The sequence below is a fragment of the Thunnus thynnus genome, chromosome 2, assembly GCF_963924715.1.
Source record: "Thunnus thynnus chromosome 2, fThuThy2.1, whole genome shotgun sequence".
In the NCBI taxonomy this organism is placed as follows: Eukaryota; Metazoa; Chordata; class Actinopteri; order Scombriformes; family Scombridae; genus Thunnus; species Thunnus thynnus.
This window is the reverse complement of record NC_089518.1, coordinates 22,350,967-22,371,037: the sequence shown is the minus strand read 5'-3', so window position 1 is coordinate 22,371,037 and position 20,071 is coordinate 22,350,967. Positions and strand designations below refer to the sequence as shown.

General features: G+C 40.9%; 1 protein-coding gene across 7 annotated transcripts in view; it reads left to right on the top strand.

Annotated features, from left to right (window-relative positions):
- The window catches only part of LOC137197778 (uncharacterized), a 45,320-nt gene that overhangs the window by 12,658 nt on the left and 12,591 nt on the right, over positions 1-20,071 (top strand). For 4 of the 7 annotated variants that reach the window (XR_010931505.1, XM_067611218.1, XM_067611189.1 and 1 more), the window contains exons 6-11: positions 332-420; positions 9,093-9,242; positions 9,854-10,182; positions 10,336-14,124; positions 16,063-16,608; positions 19,832-19,920. Coding sequence is in view for 6 of the 7 variants with exons in the window: in XM_067611218.1 (XP_067467319.1) it covers positions 332-420; positions 9,093-9,242; positions 9,854-10,182; positions 10,336-14,124; positions 16,063-16,608; positions 19,832-19,920 (4,992 nt within the window). In the remaining variant the exon portion in view is untranslated. The remainder of the gene's footprint in view (positions 1-331; positions 421-9,092; positions 9,243-9,853; positions 10,183-10,335; positions 14,125-16,062; positions 16,609-19,831; positions 19,921-20,071) is intronic. The other 3 variants (XM_067611228.1, XM_067611205.1, XM_067611197.1) reach the window with 2 other exon arrangements.

Genomic DNA, 20,071 nt, shown 5'->3' with positions numbered 1-20,071 from the left:
CTGACACACCTACATGAAATGTAGCCATGATTAATGTTATTAATTACACCTGTGCTTTTTCCAGCATATCTCCTAACTTCAGCCTGGTTAGAGGTCTGATTAGCCAGAAAACAAATATGTGGGTAGACTGTAGGGACTTAAAACTAAAAGCAGACGCATTCATCATGATGCAAAGTCCTTTCACTTACCTCTCATATCTGGAGAGGGCATTCACGCGTATGTTTTTTTCTGTCTGTCGTGAAATCGTTTTGTATCCTTTGGTGTGTGTCTTATATATAACTGTTAGTCCTCTTGTTCTATGCTGTTGTTTATGTGTGCTGACGGGATGTAGACTTGGAGCAGCTGCTGTCCAAGGAGCTGAAAGAGTTTTCAGACGGAGAGATGACCATAGCGCTAACCTCAGTGACCTCAGACGAGGAGGTGAGTTTCCATCTTATAAAAAAGCTTAAAATGATTCCATTTGGCTTCATTTCTGTCATTTAAAACATAAATATAAAGGCATGTGCTAACAGAATTTAAGTTGTTCTTTTTTTTTTAAGACATCATTTTTCTGAATAAGACATGTCTGACCTCATTTAATTTAAGGTCAGTTAAACTCAGCTGTGGAAGACAGAAAATCCAAGAACGATTAAGCTCATTTATTTGAAGCTCAGTTGATGAATCATGTTAACTGAGAGACCGAAAGAGAATTTTAGGTTCAGATAAGTGTGCTGACATAGAAATATTAATACTCTTATCGTCTCAATTAAAGGTCTCACTAGTCTGACTGGTTATAATTAATATATCATGGTGATTATGTGAGACGTAATGCAGTTTAATACCATTTCTTCGTTGTTTTCAAAGAAGCTCATAATAACTTTTAGCTGCAAGAGAGACAAACTAAAACAATTTTTCTTTTTGAAAAAGTTACTTTTGATGGCTTTGATGGTTTGGATACATCACACCTGCACTGTCTGTGTCATTTTGGGGGCGGGGGTTGTTATGGAGGTAGTAGGAGCCCCTCCGATGTTGTGATGTTCTGCATTTGGATGAGATGCAGATGGAGGTCTGAGAGCCTCAAACACAACCAGGTATCACGTTGCTCCCCACTGATATCCTAAAATCCAACACAGACACACACACAGACACACACACTCAGACATGCACACACTTTCACACACAATTGTGTTCACGCCTCTATCTCTCTATCTCTGTCGCTCTCTGGTTCTTCCTTTTTACTTCACATTTGTACATGCACACACACACAGACACACACAGACACACACACAAACACACACACACACACACAGGATGCTTTAAGCCTTTAAGCCTACCCCTTGCTTTTCTTCCCGCTGCAACTTCTAATGTGTTCACCCGCCACCACCACAACCCCCCTCCCCCCCCAAAAAAATCATTCATTATTTCTTTTATATCTCCTTCTTACTTCAAAAGACCATTTTTCTCAGCGACTGCCTAGTGTGCAGTATTAGGCTATGTGTAAAATAAATGATGTCTGTAGCCGTAGGGGTATGGCTCTTCCTCCCCCAGAAAACTACCTAACGTCCAAGGAACATTAAACACCCAGATCCTCGTTTAGCGAATAAATAACCATTCATTTGAATGGCTTTGTGTGTGTGTGCACACTGGACTTTCTGTGCATATTTTACCAGCGCTGTGCCTACATGCTGTGTGTCAGGAGCGACGGAGAGAGAGGGAGAGAGAGAGAGAGAGAGAGAGAAAGAGAGAGAGAAAGAGAGAGAGAGAGAGAGAGAGGCCCCATTAGAGACTTAATATAGAATAAATGGCCAGGGGCCTGTGTGTCGCCAGCGGACCCTCCAACTCCACAGCGTCATGGTGGGTTACTAATGACCTGAGATCGGGCTCCAAAATGAACTCCTTATATGCATGTCATTTGCAGTGTGTATATATTTATATATTATTTTTTAATTGTGTTTGAAAAGAGAGCAAAACGGTATGAGAATCATTTATCGAGGGGGCTTAGGGAAGTTCTGCCTTAAATGATTCTTTCCAGAAAACTAAATAAATTAGATTCAATTAGTCTGTAATGGTTTATGTGTTATGTGTTTGTCAGAGTGTGTTTTCTATCTGTGTGTGTATGTGAGTGTGTGTGTGTGTGTGTGTGTTTGACAGCAGTTAAAGAGGACAGAGTTAGATTTCTGGGTAAAAAAAAAAATTGTTGTGATTGCCTAGTTAGCAGAAGAAAAAGCCTCAGAGTGTGTGGTGTAATGATATGGACACATTGTATAGATTGACTAATGTATTTTTGTATACTGTACAAACATACATTAGTCAGTCTGTGTGCTCCTCTATTATGGGATAGAAACGTGGAAATGAACATTTCATTCATTTAAAATGGCCTGTCTGGATGTTCCTGTGTATCTGCTTATCAGCGTGTGCTACATTTGAAGCTGTAAAGGCAAATTTAGTTCCTCAAACTGTATTTTCATGATTGGCTAAAAAATAAAAATACTGTCTACTACCATTAAAAAAAAGTTTTCTGTGGTGCTGCATATGAGCAACAATTAAATGAATTTGTAACTTTCTGAAAATAATGTGAGGGTATAATGCTTTTTTGTAAATTCTGCATACATAGACACATCCTGTGAAAGTGGTGAGCAACATATTTGCCATGCAACCCTAGTCAGCTTTATTGTTTGCTTTACAGCATATTGTAAATATTGTTGCATTCAGTATTCCAGTTTTCTGAACCATAAGAAGACTTTTCTGGCTGTCGGTTATAGTGATTTCTGCTGTCATCTGCTCTGTTAAGGTTCTGTGTGCAGTATTTCTACTGTCCAGAAACCTAATATGCAAACTGTATCAGCTAAGGTTCCTGAACTGTAGTGACTGAAATAAAGTTAACAACTCACAATGCATAGGCTCCAGACATTTCCGCATTCAAAACACTGGTTTTATTGTTGTTTGAATGCTTGAAGCTTGAATTTCCACTGCAGACTCACACAAATGTTTGCTCACTGTTGCATTTCTATGCAAACTATGAGCTTAGCTGACATTTGGTATCTACGTGAATAAATAACATGAGTCATACTCTGTAAACGAGACCTTATGAACATGCTTCCTGTATGGCCAGCTGTACAAAATCCCTAATATTTGCTTAGATTTTAGGTTAGTCCTTTCTTGTGAAATGAAATACCAAGAAACAAAAGTAGTTGGTAAACCTTTTTAGGAGGAATTATCATCAACCTTTGATCATTCATAGTTACCATTTTTGTATACTACTACTCTTGTGTGTGATTTTTTTTTTTAATGTTATAACAGTAGCCTTTTCTTATATTGTGTCTTATGCATCATAACAATTCCCGTATTAGCTGTTTTTTCCTCAGTGCAGTATTTTATTTCCTATGTGGTCATGTCATTTTAAAATGGCTTCTAGAAATTGGTAACCAGTGCAAAGAGGCTAAAACCGGGGTGATGTGAGAAATGTGTTTGGTCTTTGTTTCGTACAATCTGAAGCTGAGCTACAACTCGAGCATTGAGGCATGTGAACAAAGTGTTAGAGTAGTCCAGGCGTGAAGATATAAAAGCGTGAATAATGTTTTCGGTATTGCTAAAAGACAACATTGCTTGGAGAAGAGGTGCCACAGGGGACAATATGGGGTTAAGTGCCTGGCTCAAGGGCACACAGTCATTGTGCAGCGTCACCTGTAGATGTGAAGGATATGACAGCTAGTAATAGCTGAGTCAATACAAGCTGGTATAAAAATTGGAGGGCTTTCCCTGTTTGTATGTAAGGTGTCGCATAAAACTAGCATGAAGCTCAAATTAATAAACACATTATTCCATGCCAGCCAGTGTGTGTTTGTGTATCAGAGGTTTCATGGCTCAGTAATTAGCGCTGGCAGATGAAACATTGGTCGGAGGAAGTGTTGTCATGCTGTGGAGTTGATGAACTGTGGGAAGGACAGGAGCCCGCAGCCACACGCGTGCGCACACACACACACACACACACACACACACGTACAAGCATGAATATGTGAATAATGTGTTTTTTTGTGTGTGTATGTGTTAATATGGACATCTAAGGGTTACAATATGTTTTAGAGTTCCTTGTTTTATCTCCTTTGCAAGCTATTTCCACTCTTGAGACAGTAGAGAGGGGAAAGGTGGGAGAGAGAAAAAGTTTCCATTTTGTTTTGAACTCTAAATCATACATACACGCTAATCCACCTAGATACAATAATAATTGTAATGTTGTTTGTTTTCTCGTAGTAGTAAACAAAATCTTCTTTTTTTTTCTGGGAGAGTGTGACTACTGTAACTATGTGTGTCTGGCCTTGTGTACATCTTAGCATCCTCTTTTAGGATAATGCATCTGCATGTGAGTTTACATTGTTTTGGATGTTTGCTTTTTCTCCGTTTTTATCACGATAGTGTTTGATGTTGTTGATGTAGATATGTTTGTTCAGTTTTTTATGTTTGTGTGTCCATCTCTCCATCTGAGGTACGCTTTAGGTTTCATTTTGGCGACGTTGATTGTCTCTAATGTGTTGTTTGTTCACAGTCCTCCGGCCCTTCTGTTTGTTTATGCGGGGCCAGTTTTGCCCTACGCCACTTGCACAAATAATTATGCTCGCTAATGAAGGGGCCCGCAGCCACGGCACTCTGTAAATGCCTTTCTGATGAGAGGCACTAGGAGACAGCAGGTGCAGGGTGGGCCTCCCAGGGACTAAGATTGAAGACCAGGAAGCCAGGGTGCCCCGCCCCTCCATCCCTCTATCTTTCTATTCCTCTCTGACTTCCTGCTTCTTTATCTGTGATATTTTTGGTGAGAGTATTCATAAAGTACATAAGATATGTACATATGAGTCAAATATTCTGATTCTAAATCTGCATAAAAATGTGCTGATGCTATCAAGGATATTAAAGCACGATTTCATGATTCTGTTTAGAGTCATTTTTGTTGTGGCTCTTTATATAAGAATCCATTCAGAGTGATTTACACTCATAAGCATTATACAAAGATGCATATCACTTTTGTCTGGACTGTGAAAATATATTTTAAATTTGTTTGGCTGTAATGTATTATATGATTTGTTATATATACACAAATGTGGTTTTCATTAAATATGTTTGGAAAACCACTGCACAAGACAGTCATCATACTGTATCTTCAGTAACTTGCACTGATGTTTCTTCCTCATCATCTTGTCTGAAACACTCGTTCTTTCTTTTCCCCCATTTTCATTCTCCCCCTGTGGCTTCCTTGGGCTTTGAGGGCAAACAAATAAACAAAACAAAACATTTATAGACTCAGCGCTTGCATCTTGGCCCCCAAATCCCTGCACTTAGAGCTGAGTGAATGAAGCATGCGGAGAAGGCCCATATGAGACAGACAGACAGAAAGGCTTCTTTCTCTGCAAACTTTTAGACCCCCCTCCCCTCTTCCCTCTGTCTCTCCAAAAACTTCATAAGCAGCAATACTGTAGTGGATGTGTGTGTGTGTGTGTGTGCATGAGTGTGAACGAGAGCGTATGACTGTTGGTTTGTGAGCAAGTTTGCCTGTGCATGTGTGTGTGGTAAGTGGTATATGTTGCACATGTGTGCATGCATGCGCATGTGTGTGTTTGAGCAGGGTGGTGTCAGCTCGCTCCTTGCCACCCCATTTGCTGTAGCTGTACCGCTGTGATCACAGACAGATGTATAAATCAAACCTCGCTTGATGGATTCATCAGGGTGGCGAAACGATCGCCTGAGAAGAACTCGCAACTCTCTTAGCGTTCTGTGTTCTGACGGAAAGGGTATGCAAAGAGCCTAAATGGATGAACGCTTGATTAATTCTTTGCCAGAGATGTTGGCGACAGCAGGAAATGTGTTTTTGCTTTGACTGTGTTTGCACGGGAATTTACGCGCGCGGGGCGTGAGTTATGAGGCCTGAGTTTTGTACCTAAGGCTATTGTGCATAATGATGGCAGGTTGGGAGAACTGCAAGCAGCCGCTAAAGACTTGCTACCTGTGGAGCAAAGACAACCAAAGAGAGAGGGAGGGTGTGTGTGTGTGTGTGTGTGTGTGTGTGTGTGTGTGTGTGTGTGTGTGTGTGTGTTTGTGGATTGGGACTTTGTGTGAGAGAAAGTTGAAGCTGCAAAATGTGTGTGTGTGTGTATGTGAGAGCACAGGTGAGGGAGGGAAAATGAGATAAACAGAAGATTTCTATAAGGAAACATAAAGAAGTTGATGCCAAGAGAAAAAAAAACACGACATAAGACACACAAAGTTAGACTAAGGGGGGTTTCCCTTTTCACACACAAAGGCTCTCTATGACTTGTGATACTGAAGCTACTGACCATTCATACCATCGGTCACTGATATCCATCCTCCATCTGGGTCAGCAACTGTACTTCTTTTTTGCCAGTAAATGTAGTAGTTGGAAAACACTAGGAGATCCTGCAGAAAGTGAGGTGTTTTTCAACATTTTTTATCTGTATTCAATCACTTTATGTAAAGTTAATGCAGAAACTTGCACTCTATAATCAGAGTGAATCATCTTTGCAATGAAAAGCAGGGGAAGTTATGGTGGGTTTGAAGATTGTTGGTGGAGGAAAGGTTCTGCTACTTTGAGTTTTTACCACACCTCAACGGCCCCTTAATCGAAACCCATAACTCCAAAAACCCTCAAAGCAAAGCCAGGTCAGACATCACAAATGGTAAATAGATCATTTTTTGTTTTAAAGCCATTATACACTGCTCAATTTAAGAGAACTAATCAAGGGCATGTTAAGTCTCAGCTGTAAAGTGTTATTTTCCCCATATTTCCTATTATTTCCTATTTATTTAGGTTCTTGTCACCTTTGTTTTAATGTTTCTTTAATTTTGTTTTCTTTGCCTTTTCTGTTTTTTATGTTGAAAACTTTGAACCCTTAAAGAGAGTTTTTATTTTGCTGTGTATCTTTTTGAGTGTAAATAAAGTTTGAATTAACAATTAATTAAACAAAAAAATAAACTTGTGCCTTGGTAAAACATCAGTACCCTCAAATACCAGTTCATCCACGTGCCTGCTCCGGGCAGCAACCCACTTTTACATACTTTTAATGTATGAATGAAATGTCATTTCATAACTGAAAACAAGCATACTGACAGACACTGAGGGTCTTAATTCCTAAATTTTTCATTTGCTGTAGTTGAAGGAAAAATGCCACATCGTTAATGTGGAAGAATTGAAACTGCCAGTACTCTTAATGTGCAGTTGTAGCATATTGTTCCTGTGAATGCCTGCTCATAAACAACTCAAAAGTTAATAAAAATAAAGCTAAGGGTTTAAAGGAGAACCCTTAGTTTCTGATATCTCAGTTTAGCTCAACAAATGAGATACAGGTTTCTGTGGCTGCATGCTAAGGTTCTTATAGAGAGGAAGTGGATTTTTATAGCTAACATGTTGGTAATTTATAAGAAAAGGCAATCTGTGTATCTGGAGGTGGCAGAAAGAGGGAGAAAAGGGAGGGGCAGGCAAGATGAGTAGTAATTTACTCAGTTAAGAGCCAAATGGCAGACAGACTGTCGCCCTGCGTGTTATCTCTGAGATTTGCACTCTGCTCATTTTCTGACTATATTTCCCTGCCTGTGTGTGTGAGAATATGTGTGTGTGCAGTTCTGTGTGCATGTGCACACAGTTGGATAGTGGCTTTAGAGTATCACCATCGTTTGAGCATTTGGTTGCATATTGTACTGTAAATCATGAAGACTTTATTGCTTTTACCAGAGCTCATATGTGTACATACTGGTACATGTTTGTTCATACACTCAGATTACAGTAGACGACTGGAGGCAGATTTATGTGTGTATCTGCATGTGTTAGGGTTATACGTACTTGTGTGTTTGTACTTATGTGAGCGAATATGTGTGTTTTAACGAATCTTGGAAAGCTTCATTGCACTCATCAGGATATCAGTGTTGAGAAATGGCGGTGTCAGTGAAGTGACAGTTGTGTGTGTGTGTGAGGATTGATGGGCCTGAGCCTGACAGCAGCCATATTGTGAAGACAGAGAAGGATGGAGGGATGGTGGGAGGAACGGGGGGGAGTGGGGGAGGGGGAGGGGGGGAGTATTGTAGCCCCCTCATCCTCACAGGTTAATATTGACACAGCCTGGGCAGATACAGCGCCTGCAGCACTCATCAATCACTTTCAGTGGACCCACACAAATACACTCACATACACAGGCTCAGGAGAGAAGGACCACACACACTGTAAGACACAGCGCACAGAAACACACACACACACACACACACACACACAGAAAAACACTTTAAAAGTCAGGTAGAAACATGGACTATTTGGACAAGTCAGGAAAAATGATTAGAAATATGTTTTCATGAATGTCATTCACACACATGCATGCCAAACTTCCTCTGTTAGTTTTACTATAACTAACTCTTTTGTTTTAAAGTTCTACTTAAATAAGCACAAAAACAATTTTGAGAACTTCACAAAACAAACAGTTGTACGACAAATCTAGATTAATCAAGCAAATATGTTTTCAAAAGTATCTCTTTGCACACTTTCTGCGTAACCCTGCGTTGCAAATTATGGTTGCCATAACATTGTTGTTAATCATTTCAGAAAGAAAGAAAAACAAGTTCCCTTGACAAACAAAACAATCAATTAATGCAACTTTCCATCCATCAATCATTGTGCGTGTCACTGAATTACCATAATCTGTGCATGGTGGCTGTTTTAAGAGCAAACATTAATTTCCGAACAATAAATCACAAAGTGTCTCTCTACCCCTCTGTGCGCTTTGACAGCTTCGTCTCTCATTGCTACAGATGAAGTCTTACTTGAAACCACTTCATTTTTACTAAAAAAATGTAATCATATGCACAATAAAGGACAGGGGTCTAACAAAGTTTCCCATACAGCTGTAACTACAATGTTAGGGAATGTGTATTAATCATTTTGAGACTACGACAACCAAATGTGATAATTGTTTTTTCATTATTTATTCATTAATTTGAAAAAAGTTGGAACTGGGAGCATCTGTCAAGCAGTTTGCCTTACCCACTGTAGATGTTGATTCCTTCTCCTCTTTTTGTCTTTCTGTCCTATTTATTTGTCTTTTCTTTCTTTTTCTCTCTTCCAGGACTGGCATGGTTATGTGGACAGGCTGAAATCATTCAGTCATCGCCATGGCTACGATGGTCTGATGGTTCTCTTGTCCATCAGTGATACAGTTCATCATCCTCGCCAGCAGGTGGCTGTCTACACGAGCAACGCTGATATCCTAAACCAGGTAAATCAGCTGCAAGACTACTGCTGTGTGTTGTGTTTATTCTTTAATAAATGCAACTCTATCAATAACACTGGTAACTGGTAATAGGCGTTTTAATATCTATTATTTATTTGTCAGTTGCTCTGAATCCCTAGATATGATCTTTAATTTGGTAAATTACCAAGAATTGCAGCAGAAACTTGACAAGAGGTTTGTTGAGTGGTGTTGGTTGTTGGTTTGGGTAAAGTGGGGTGACATCACAGGTTGTTATTTGATATTAGGCCTTACAAGTCCGTGTTTCCTTAGTCACTAAGCCTTCCCAGAAAATCCATTTGTTAAATGAGATTGACACCATTCTCATATCTGTCATGTACATAAGTGGCTACAGCCAGCAGCTGTCAACACATAATTCCCATAAAATTGCAATTTGGTGTTTTTACATTTCAGTTTTCACACAGATTCTGTGTTTCCAGTTATCGTATTGTGTATAGCCTTTCACTAACACATGATATAAGAGTGCTATCAATTTTCTTTCTTCCAGGAGATAGATAAGTATATTTCCCAAAAGGATTGCTTTGGGAAGTCAAAATAGAAAAACATAAAATATTGAAATAAAGTGTCTCTCATTGCAGATCTGCTGTGAGTTGGAAGAGTCTTCCAGCTTGTCTCTTTCTGGTGAATTGGAGCCCAGGGAGTGTCTCCAGGTCTACCACATCACTATAAACACCCCCTTATCCTCTGATACTTCTCTGCTGTGGGAAGAGATTCAGGGCTTCCTCAAGGAGTTTGTTGATCGGCGAAGCTCTATGCTGGCCTGTCACCCCAGCAGTAGGACCTCTTCCACGGAGGGAGTGGCAGGCAGTGTTGAGTTCTCCCAGGGATCATCTGGAATCAATGACATGTATGGTTCTGATATAGAGAGAGTCGAAGGAGGCTGTGGAGATGCGGTGCCCATAGCACGGTAATTAAATGCATCCTACATTTGATTTTGTTTCATTCAGTGTCAGGGGAAGTAATCAAAATAGAAAATCTGATAATGAATATTACTTATTCATGGATTTCAGGCAAACATGGACACAATGTTGTGACAATGTTGTTTTATCTCTTTAAATAGGGTGATGGCAGATGAAGAGGACACAGGAGGTGTAGGAGTCGGTGCAGGTGGGGAGCTAGTGAGCCCTGACAGCGGCATGACCACAATCCGCAGCAGCCGCTCCTCCAAGGAGAGTTCAGTGTTTCTTAGCGATGACAGCCCTGTTGGTGAAGTTGTAGCAGGTGGGGGGTCAGCAGCAGGGCCTGGAGGACTCTTCCTGAGAAACCCCTCTCCCCTGGGGTTGTTATCTCTCTCCCCTCCTGTCCCACCGGAGAGGAGGAGGAACCGCTCTAGCAGGAATAGGAGTGAGAACTTTGACCTGTTTAGTTTTGACCCACTACATAGCAGTGACCACTCTCTGCCAGCAGGCGGGGAATCTACAAATTCTGGAGGAAGAGGAGATGAGGAAGTAAGAAGAGCAGGAAGCTCAAGCCTATCAGAATATGAAGAACTGAGCTTGATGGATTTCTCTGCTCCCAGTTCATTGGCAAATTTTTCAGTAGACCACCATGGTCAAATCCATGGGAATGAGATGATTGATACTGTGGTTCCTCCAACCCCAGTCAACAGCCTGGTAGGTAGTCGCCCACCCAGCAGATGTGGGGTCAGGTTCTTCCCAGAAGATGTAGTTGAAAGGATCAATGGCCTACAGCACAAGGACAGTGTGTCATCGTCCTTGTCGGAAACCTGGGATGAACTTGGCTTTGACACACAAGGAGCATTGTCCTCAAGTGATAATAATGCCTGGAATAGGACCAGAGGATCTGAGAGTCCACAGAATATTTTGGAGGAAGTTGTAGGCAAAGAGTCAATTGGTGACACAGCAGAAAGAGAAAAGATCTTAAAGTCAGAGAACTCCCACCACAGGGGAATGGGCCTTGAACCACAGCTTAGCCTGATCACCGAGCAGACTGAATCATATGACAACTGGAACCCAGATTCTCTATTGAAGGATCAATGGAACCTTGTTACTTTGGCGGATCTGCAATTGACACCACCAGAGGAGGAAGTATTTGGAAAATGCAAAGCTGGTATCATAGCAGTGCAAGAAAAAACATCCTCATTGTCAAAAAAGAAAGTAATCCTAAACACTCTAACACCAGACACATCTAAAGAAGAGGACGAAGGGGTACAGGGGAAAAAAGGAGACAGACAGATGGAGCTTCTAGACTTCTGGACCTACTCAGCACAGAAGGGATTTCTTAAGTCTGATAGTGGAACCACCACGTCTTACCCTGAATCACTAGATATGTGGAATATGACAATCCGGGATGACAGTCTATCACCTCTCACGACCCCTGAAAACTTGTCTGAAAACTCAGGTTCTTTCTATGGATTGAACCCCAGTGTTAAGGGTGGTGCCTCTGTGGAAAGTCCACTAGGATTCTCTGATGGTGGAATGGAGATGTGGAACACCACCATTCAAGAAGACAGCTCTTCCACAATAACAAGCCCCGAAGGGCCAGAAAATGGAAGGGACCTTAGTTACATGGGATCACTGGAAGCCAGTGATATTCCTGAGACAAACGCGACCAAGCAGACAGAAGAAGTAAAAGCTATAGAGGAGAAAAGTGGGAATAAAGTACTGAGTCAGACACCTGGGGAAGTAGAGTGGAAAGGTAATGAACACCATGTGAAAATAGTCATAGAGGCTGCAGAGGGTAGATCACAGAGTAAAGAAACAGATGACAATGACATCCAGAGTGCTCAGAGTCAAATGTCTGTCATACAGAATTTTGTATCTGAACTTCCAAAAGAACAGACAGTACCAGACCAAGGTAGTGACATGTGGGACCTACCTGTCCCTGGCATGGTCACCTCCACCTCAGAATATGACAATGTTGGAGCTGGCACTTGGAGCCTGACATCCTCCCCCGAGACCTATTCTAGTCCAGTAGTAGACATGATACAGCTAGAAGAGCAGTCCAGCCCTTTTATAGCTGTGACCAAGCCTACTCAGATAGATGAGGGACATGATCAACACCAGAGGGCTGATTCTCTAGGAGAACACAGAGTAGTACTTTCAGATAAAGAACAGCCAGATGACCAAGTGTTCATATTTGAGAGACCTAGTGAGTTGAGTGACATGACCAGAAGTGGAGGGAGTTCAATTGAGAGTAAGTACGACAACAAAACTGCAGAGGGATTAGAGGAGGCTGACTGGATAGAGCAACCAAGTGATCATTCCCCATTTATTCTGGTGGACAATTCCTCTGTCACTCAGCAAATTTCAGCCAATCATCAATCAAGTTCAGGAGAAGCTGCTGAGACTCAAATCCAGACTGACCAATCATTGTCCCCAAGCCTTATGAACTGGGATAGTCTTGTTTCCCAGAAACACGATGGCCCCAAATCAACTTCAGTCAGAATGGCCCACAATGATGATGGGCCTATTATTGAAAGCCAAAGGGGTCCTGACAATGAGAGCAATGGAAATGTGGAAGGTAAAACAACTGAGACCATGTCACTGAGTTCCAGCTCTGGGGGGGAGAGAGACACAACGAAGCATAGCCCAGACAGTCTTCTCCCAGGCAGTCAAGATGACCTCAGGTCCAATTCAGATGGAGATTCATCATCAGGCCTTGAAATGGAAAACATCATTGTATCTGGCACAGTAAAGGAAGCTGACAGAGAGTGGCATTATAGGCCTAAAGAGGGTGACAAGCAATCACAAGGAACAAGGAAGTCCCTGGAAACATTTAGCATGCTTTCTTATGCTGCCACAGTACTGCAAATCCAGGCCCAAGCTGCACATAGAGAGCATCAGGAGAACACAGAACAAAGCAGGCAAAACCAAATGTCTAGAGATACTGAGGGTACACTCAGTGCAGATGTCCAGCAAAATCAAGCTGTCTTTGAAAGCACTAACAAACACATCACAGAACAGACATACTCAAAAACAGGAGCATTGCATCAGTCCAGCTCTGATGAGTCAGCCCTCGATGCTTGCAGTGCCTCTCAACGTTTCACAGACAGCATGCATCCCCAAGAAAATGCTAGTAATGCCACTGAAATATTCAGTCCAAGCCAATCAAAAACTATTTCTCAAGTTTTTCATCAGTCAGATTCAAGACCGACAGTTTGCAGTCCAACACCGATAGAAGAAGGAAACTATGATGATAAATCAAGCATCATGGCCAGAAGTGTGTCTCCATCATTAAGATATCCGTCAGATCACTTCCTGAAAACCAGAGAAGAAGTTTATGTCCATTCACAAATCTCAATGGAAGATTCAGATGAGGGTGGGCAGTCGCCCTCTTCAGCTCCATCATGTCCTACTTCTTTGGGCAACTTACAAGTCTGGGGGGGTCAGTTAGCAAGACAGGACACACCTCAATCCACATCTGAACCACAATCTCCCGCACTTACCAACAGCTCTGTCTCCCACACCAGCTCTTTGGTTGGCACACCATTAAGTGAGTCAGGTATTTCCACTGACAGAGGACTTGGATTACCTTTTTCTGGAGATTTAATGGAAGAGGAGAATGGTGAGGACGAGCAGGAAGAGGAAATTGATGTAGAGCTCACTACCCTGCCAAAATGGACTTCACAAGTCCAAACTGAGAAGGAAGAAAGACCACAGCTGGGTTCTTCTGATCTGTTGAGTTTCACTGAGGAGCTGATTGGAGGTTGTTCATTTCAACAAACAGATTTACAGACACTTGAACCAAAGGGCGGCAGGTTCCTACAGAATACACTGGATTACTATGATGGACAACCTTTAAGGACTGTTGATTGTGATACATGGTCTGCTGAACAACACACTGGAGGCCATGGAGCTTCTCAAGAAAGCCATTCACCTATTTTAAGGTAAGCAAAGTACCTCAAATCATAACCTTATGTCTTTAAGTTTGTGATATTCTACCTGTCACATTTGCAGTTATTCAAGAGGTTTCCATGAATATAATTTAATTTGTACTGGATAGGATACCAGTGGAATATGTGTTTGTGTGTCTTTCCAGCATTCATGCTGTTGCTCAGGGCAGACTTTCTATTTTCAGGCTGCGAAAGGCCTGTGAATGTACATGCATGTGCACACATGTACTTGCCCTGCACACACATATAAATACGGGCCAACAATTCTTCCCCTAACTCCTGTTTAGTTCTTTGTTGGGTTTTTGAGTCTCTACAGCTTTCTTAATGGTGTCTAAATGTTAGAAGAATATTAGCATTGCGGAACAGACTGTCAGAATTGAGCTAGAGGGCCCTCCTGAGGGTAAATGTTGGATTTTGGAAGTGTGTGTTTGCGTGTGTGTGTGTGTGTGTGTGTGTGTGTCTGTCTGAGAGACAGCAAAAGAGACCAAAATGATTCTGTGTGTATGTCTATCTGTTTAATAATGGTAGTTTAAAGGTTCATATGGTGGATATTGTACCCATGTGGCCCTGCAACACACCCTCACAGTGTTTTGCAAGTAAGGAGTCATAGGAATTGAAACTGACAGTGTGAGTGTGTGTGTAGGTGAGTGAGTAAGACAGTGAGATTCACAGTGAGGATGTGAGAATGAATGTGAGCGGTGTGACTGAGGCAGAAACAGATTATATGTCCATATGTGTGTGTTTATATGTGAGTAAGAAACAAACTGTGCATGTATTTGTGTGTGTGTGTGTGTGTGTGTGTGTGTGTGTGTTCGTGTGTGGCGGCGAGCTTTGATCTGGAGCTCTGTGTGTGTGTTTATAAATCTGTTTACGCCTCATTAAATATGCATTACCTGCCTCATTACAGCTGGAGCCCCACCACAGCTAATGGAAACAGCTCCCTTAGCTCTCTTACAAGGTGTGTGTGTGAGTGCGTGTATTTGTGGGTACGCAAGCAAGCTTGTGTGTGAGTGTGTGCATCGGTTTTACTCATGTGTATAAGAGAATAAAAGTTTGTCTATGTAGGTTCAACTCTACATTAGCAAAGAGTACATAATCTTGATTATTTTTGTGTGATTCTTTTAAACTGCATGTACATTACCAGTCAAAACTTTGGACACACTTTCTCATTTAAGTGAATGGGAAGGTGTGCCCAAACTTTTGACTGGTAATCTATGTATGAAGCAGTTTAAAGTTTACTACTGTGTTTATTCTTGCAGAAAAGTATTACAAACTATGGTTTCATATGAATGAATGGCACTTCATGCTGAGTTGTAGTAGCTTATTTCATTCTGTGTTCAATTCTGTGGTGAATTTAACAATGTTAAAGGTGCTCCGTGGAGTTTTCTTGTAAACAAACAACAAAAGTTTCTGTTTACGGTCAGCAGAACACATATTATGTATCCTTGAGACCCAACAAACATGTTGAAACATTTTGAAACCTGCATTGTTTACATCCAAGTTTTCCTTGTCCTCTTCTTCTATGCTTTTGCTGGAACATTGCTGCATTTCTTGGTGCTTTACCGCCACCTACAGCTCAATGGAAAATTGTGAAACCAGTGGCAGGACTGTGAATTGCATCAACCCGCATTGCACCATAGTGCTACTAAACTCCACAGCGTGCCTTTAATGTGAACCTCAAATATTTAAACATACAAGTCTATTAAACAAACTGATAAGAAATTGCACAATGAAAATTTAATCTTGCAAGCCACTGATTCTAAGGAGGGTATACAGGGCAGTTTGAATGAAAGTAGAACCCAAATATTTTGTACATTTCAAAATTCATAGTCCAGACACTGTGGTTGTAGTTCACTGTCATTAACATTAACCGTTCTTTCTGAATTTCTCATTCTCTTTGCTCTGATCTACACTCCCCTATTTCCCTGAAAGAAGACACCAAGAAGTGACATCACAACTTTTGTCCCAGACAACCGATGAGAATGCTGCATACCAGTGGACAGGAAGTCAGAATGTAACTCAGGGTCAAACCCAATATGGCTACAATTACCACCACATTGACCAAAGAACTGAAAACCAGAGCACCTCCGCAGCCTGCGCAGATACCAAATCTAACAGCCAGGAGAATACCACAGATGTCTATGCTGAGTTTACAACTGATGCCACAACTGTACAATATAGAGCTGACCAGGCTGAGAGCTATTATGAACCTGGAGATATTGCCAAGTACAGCTCGGAAGATCCAGGTTCCACATTCCAGTACATAGCCGAAAGCCAATACGGAGGTGACTCTACCTCCACGCGTGCTTCTGAAGTCCAGTGCTCTCAGTATCAAGCTGATGGCCAGAGCCAGTATGAGACAGACCAAGGGCAGTACCAGTTTGATGGGCAGCTATTCTACCAATCAAATATCCACGCTGAGAGGGAAGATCATGCGCGGTATGTGCCAGAGGAATACGTCCACTTTCTCCTCTCAAGGTGAGCTGTCACTTATACAGACTCAATTTTGTAGCTCAGTAAACTCCGTACTATGATTCTAAGTGCTCCCTGGGATCTAAAAATATGTATTAGTGGGTATCAGCTAAAGACCCGTCCCTTTTAAAAGTCAGTTTGTTGTCATTGGTCTTTCTAAAAAGCTGCAACATGATGTTAGCTTCTATCCATGACAAGTGTGTGAAAGAGAGAGTGAAAGAGATCAACAGTTGATCTATATAGGTTTTTCAGAGGCTAAATGCTGCATTAACTGCCTTTTACCACAAAGAGGCAGCAGAGATCAATTTAAAACTGTGATCAATCCTGTAGATAACATACAACACTTATTCTTTGTGCTAAAGCCACCGATGATTGGCCTATCAATATAAATAAATGAGCACGTGCAAAGGTTTTTGCATACTGTAGGTGGTGCGTTATTAGAGGCTTAACATGGTTCAACAGAGGACAAAAGAAGCAGGACTGGATCAACTTATGTATAGACTACAAGATGTACAGATAAAATGGGACTGGTGTGACCTTTACATGTGGGTGTGATAATTTCCTGATGCAAACCTGCATCTCAACCAGCATCAGTCTCATTCAGGATGGAGTCATAAATGCTGGTCATGAGGAAGGACATGGTGGAAGAGTGTTGGCATCAGTGTCAGGAGCTGGAAGCAGTGTGTTACAGGTGCACAGTTGCTAAATAGCATGCTAAGTGATTGGGTCTTATGTGGGTAAGATAGAGAAGTGATAAGACAAAAACAGAGGTGGGACCGAGCTAATTGTAGACTTATTTAATTTTTATGAGTCATTAACCTCCACCCATATCAGCTCCATGATTAATTGGTGTTCCATCATTCCTGTGGGCCAAAATTGTATTTTTTATTTATTCATTTTTTCAATGAAAACTTTCTCCTCCATGCTGCGCATGTTGGAATCTGATCAGCCACCCTTGGTGCCCCCCAACATATTGCCGTCCTACCATTGTCAATTAAGGAAGCGCACAAAGCCCAATGAGAAAAGCCCTTAATTCCAGGAAAAGAAATATTGCATCTTCCTACAACAAACATGTGGCTTATTAACATATTAATTTTTGTGTGATGCCTGCCTTCTGACAATATTGCAATAAATTATTAATCTGCCGTAAGTGAAACCACTATATTACCACTATATACTACAGTTGTCTCTGGTGAGTGGAACAGAGTTTATCACTCTTTAGATTGTCTTTAAATAGAAGATATTGGCTTATAAAAGTGGCACAACACTGTGGTGCTTAAGTAGCAATAATGGGTTCAGTAGGTCCTAAAGGTAAACTGTAAAAGAAGAAGGTGGTTATTGGGCTGGGGTAAAGTTGGCGGTGACAGCATTGGATACGAAACATTATCTACACAACATTTTCTTTAATGAGGATCATAATTGCCCAGTGGGTAGATCTCAACGCTGCACTTTTGCTTGACCCCAGAATTGCAAATGTGATACAGTTTCAGTGATATGACTTTGGTAAACAAGGAAATTATGAACAGCCACAAAAAAAGAATAGTCCAGGGTTTTCTTCTAATAACACAAAACACAATCCACAATGCCCAAATAGATGTATCTAAAAATGCTTTTGTTTGGTAAAAGCATTGTAACAGGTGATATTTTTCTGTTAGGATATTTCTGTAGTTTGATAATACAAATCTTTTTTTTTTTGTAATACATTACTAAAGTAGTGCATTAGCTCAACAGCTCTCCCACCTAATGTCATCTATCTACTTTGCCCAATGTTGATTCATGTTGTATCTGCTAAACAGTGGCACTAATTTTACCCATGAATATCAGTTTACTCGTCATGGCGAGTGCAACTCAGCCTGTCACCGGTTTGCATGTTGTCTTTGTCTTTGTTATTTATTTATTTATTCATTGGGACCATGTACAGTGGTAAACGTATATGTTACCATCTGATGTACTGTACTAGAGTTAGTTGATAGCTAATTTTCATCTGCAGTCCCTTTGGTAGGTCACAATTAAAACATATAACAGCTCAATAACATAACAGTACAAAGCAAAAAACCCACAGGACACATTATACAAAATACAAATAGCACATTACAAACACCCACAATGTAAACCAGAAATGACTAATGTATGGTTGTTAAATTAAAAGCAAGATTATTTGCATTCATGAAAAGATCGATGATAAAATGTAGTCAGTGGTTACGGAGCTGAGTAGCTTTTAGCAGACTTTTTAATTTGGTTTTAAATGTACCGATGGCTTCTGTGGCTCTGGAGGGAGCTTTTTATAAGTGGAAAATTTCATTTCTTTCTTTTTTAATCTTTCTTTTGTGAGTCTCCCAACTTTATGGAAGTGCATCTGCAAAGCCAGAGTACCTCTTTGAAAGTTGAAATAATGAGTTTGATTAAAGTTTTTTATTTTTCACATAATGTTTGTATTTTTGCTAAATCAAATGTAGTAATAATATTCAATGTGTGTATGTGCATACTTGTACATTGTACAGTGTGCTACAACTTAATTGTTCCTCATTAGCAGTTGCATCATGGTACTTATTTTGTTCCACTTTGTAAATCTGATGACCCACCCCCTCTTTGGGGCACATGACCCTCCCCTGTCCTGTCTGTGTGTGTGTGTGTTGTTTTTTTTTGGGGGGGGGGGGCATACATTCACGCCAGACCTTTTCATAATAAAGTGGTCATGTGACTTGATTGTGGGACAGAGAGTGGATCAGCCACTCATGGTGGGAGAAGACGGAGAGAGGGTAAGGTAGGTGTCCTAAGATAGATTTTAAAAGAAAAAAGCCTTTGAATGTGTGTGTTTTTGTGTGTGTGTATGATCATGTGTGTTTCTTTCTCTGTACTGCTTCTCTCTATTGTTAGCTGGCCTTATGCTAATCAGAGTCTGTGAGAGGGGCTTTGGTTGGGGGGAGGTAGCAACACTGCTCAGTATTGTTTCCTCAGCCCACACGTGCAGCCTGGGAATGAAGCAGTGAGTCGCTTTCTGCTTTTCTCAGTCTGCTTTGTCACTTCTGTAATCTTTTATGTCCTCAGTCAAAACAACAGAAATTCTTCCTAGTTCAATGTCATGGGAAAAGTTAGATTCTTCTTTTTTGTAGATGGTTGTCTTTGGCTTGTTTGGCCCAATACTATGCGTAGCTGTGCCTATGGTGGTAGTGGCGATAGCAATGATAATTTATGTCATTGCTTATTATTGTATTTCTGTGCCTCTTAGCAGGCACTCCCAACAAGGAGACAGCGCAGCAGGGATGATGATGAAGATGGCCTCCAGTGAGGAAGCTGAGGAGATGGAAAACAGAGAAGGTAAATAAACAGCTAGATAATCTAAACTTACATCTTCTCAGTTTTTTTAAAACCATTGGATATTTTAATTATTATTATTATTTTCATAATCTAAAGGAAAGAATGATCATCATTTATGACAATTAGTTGGATTTGGAAATTTGTTCCCTTT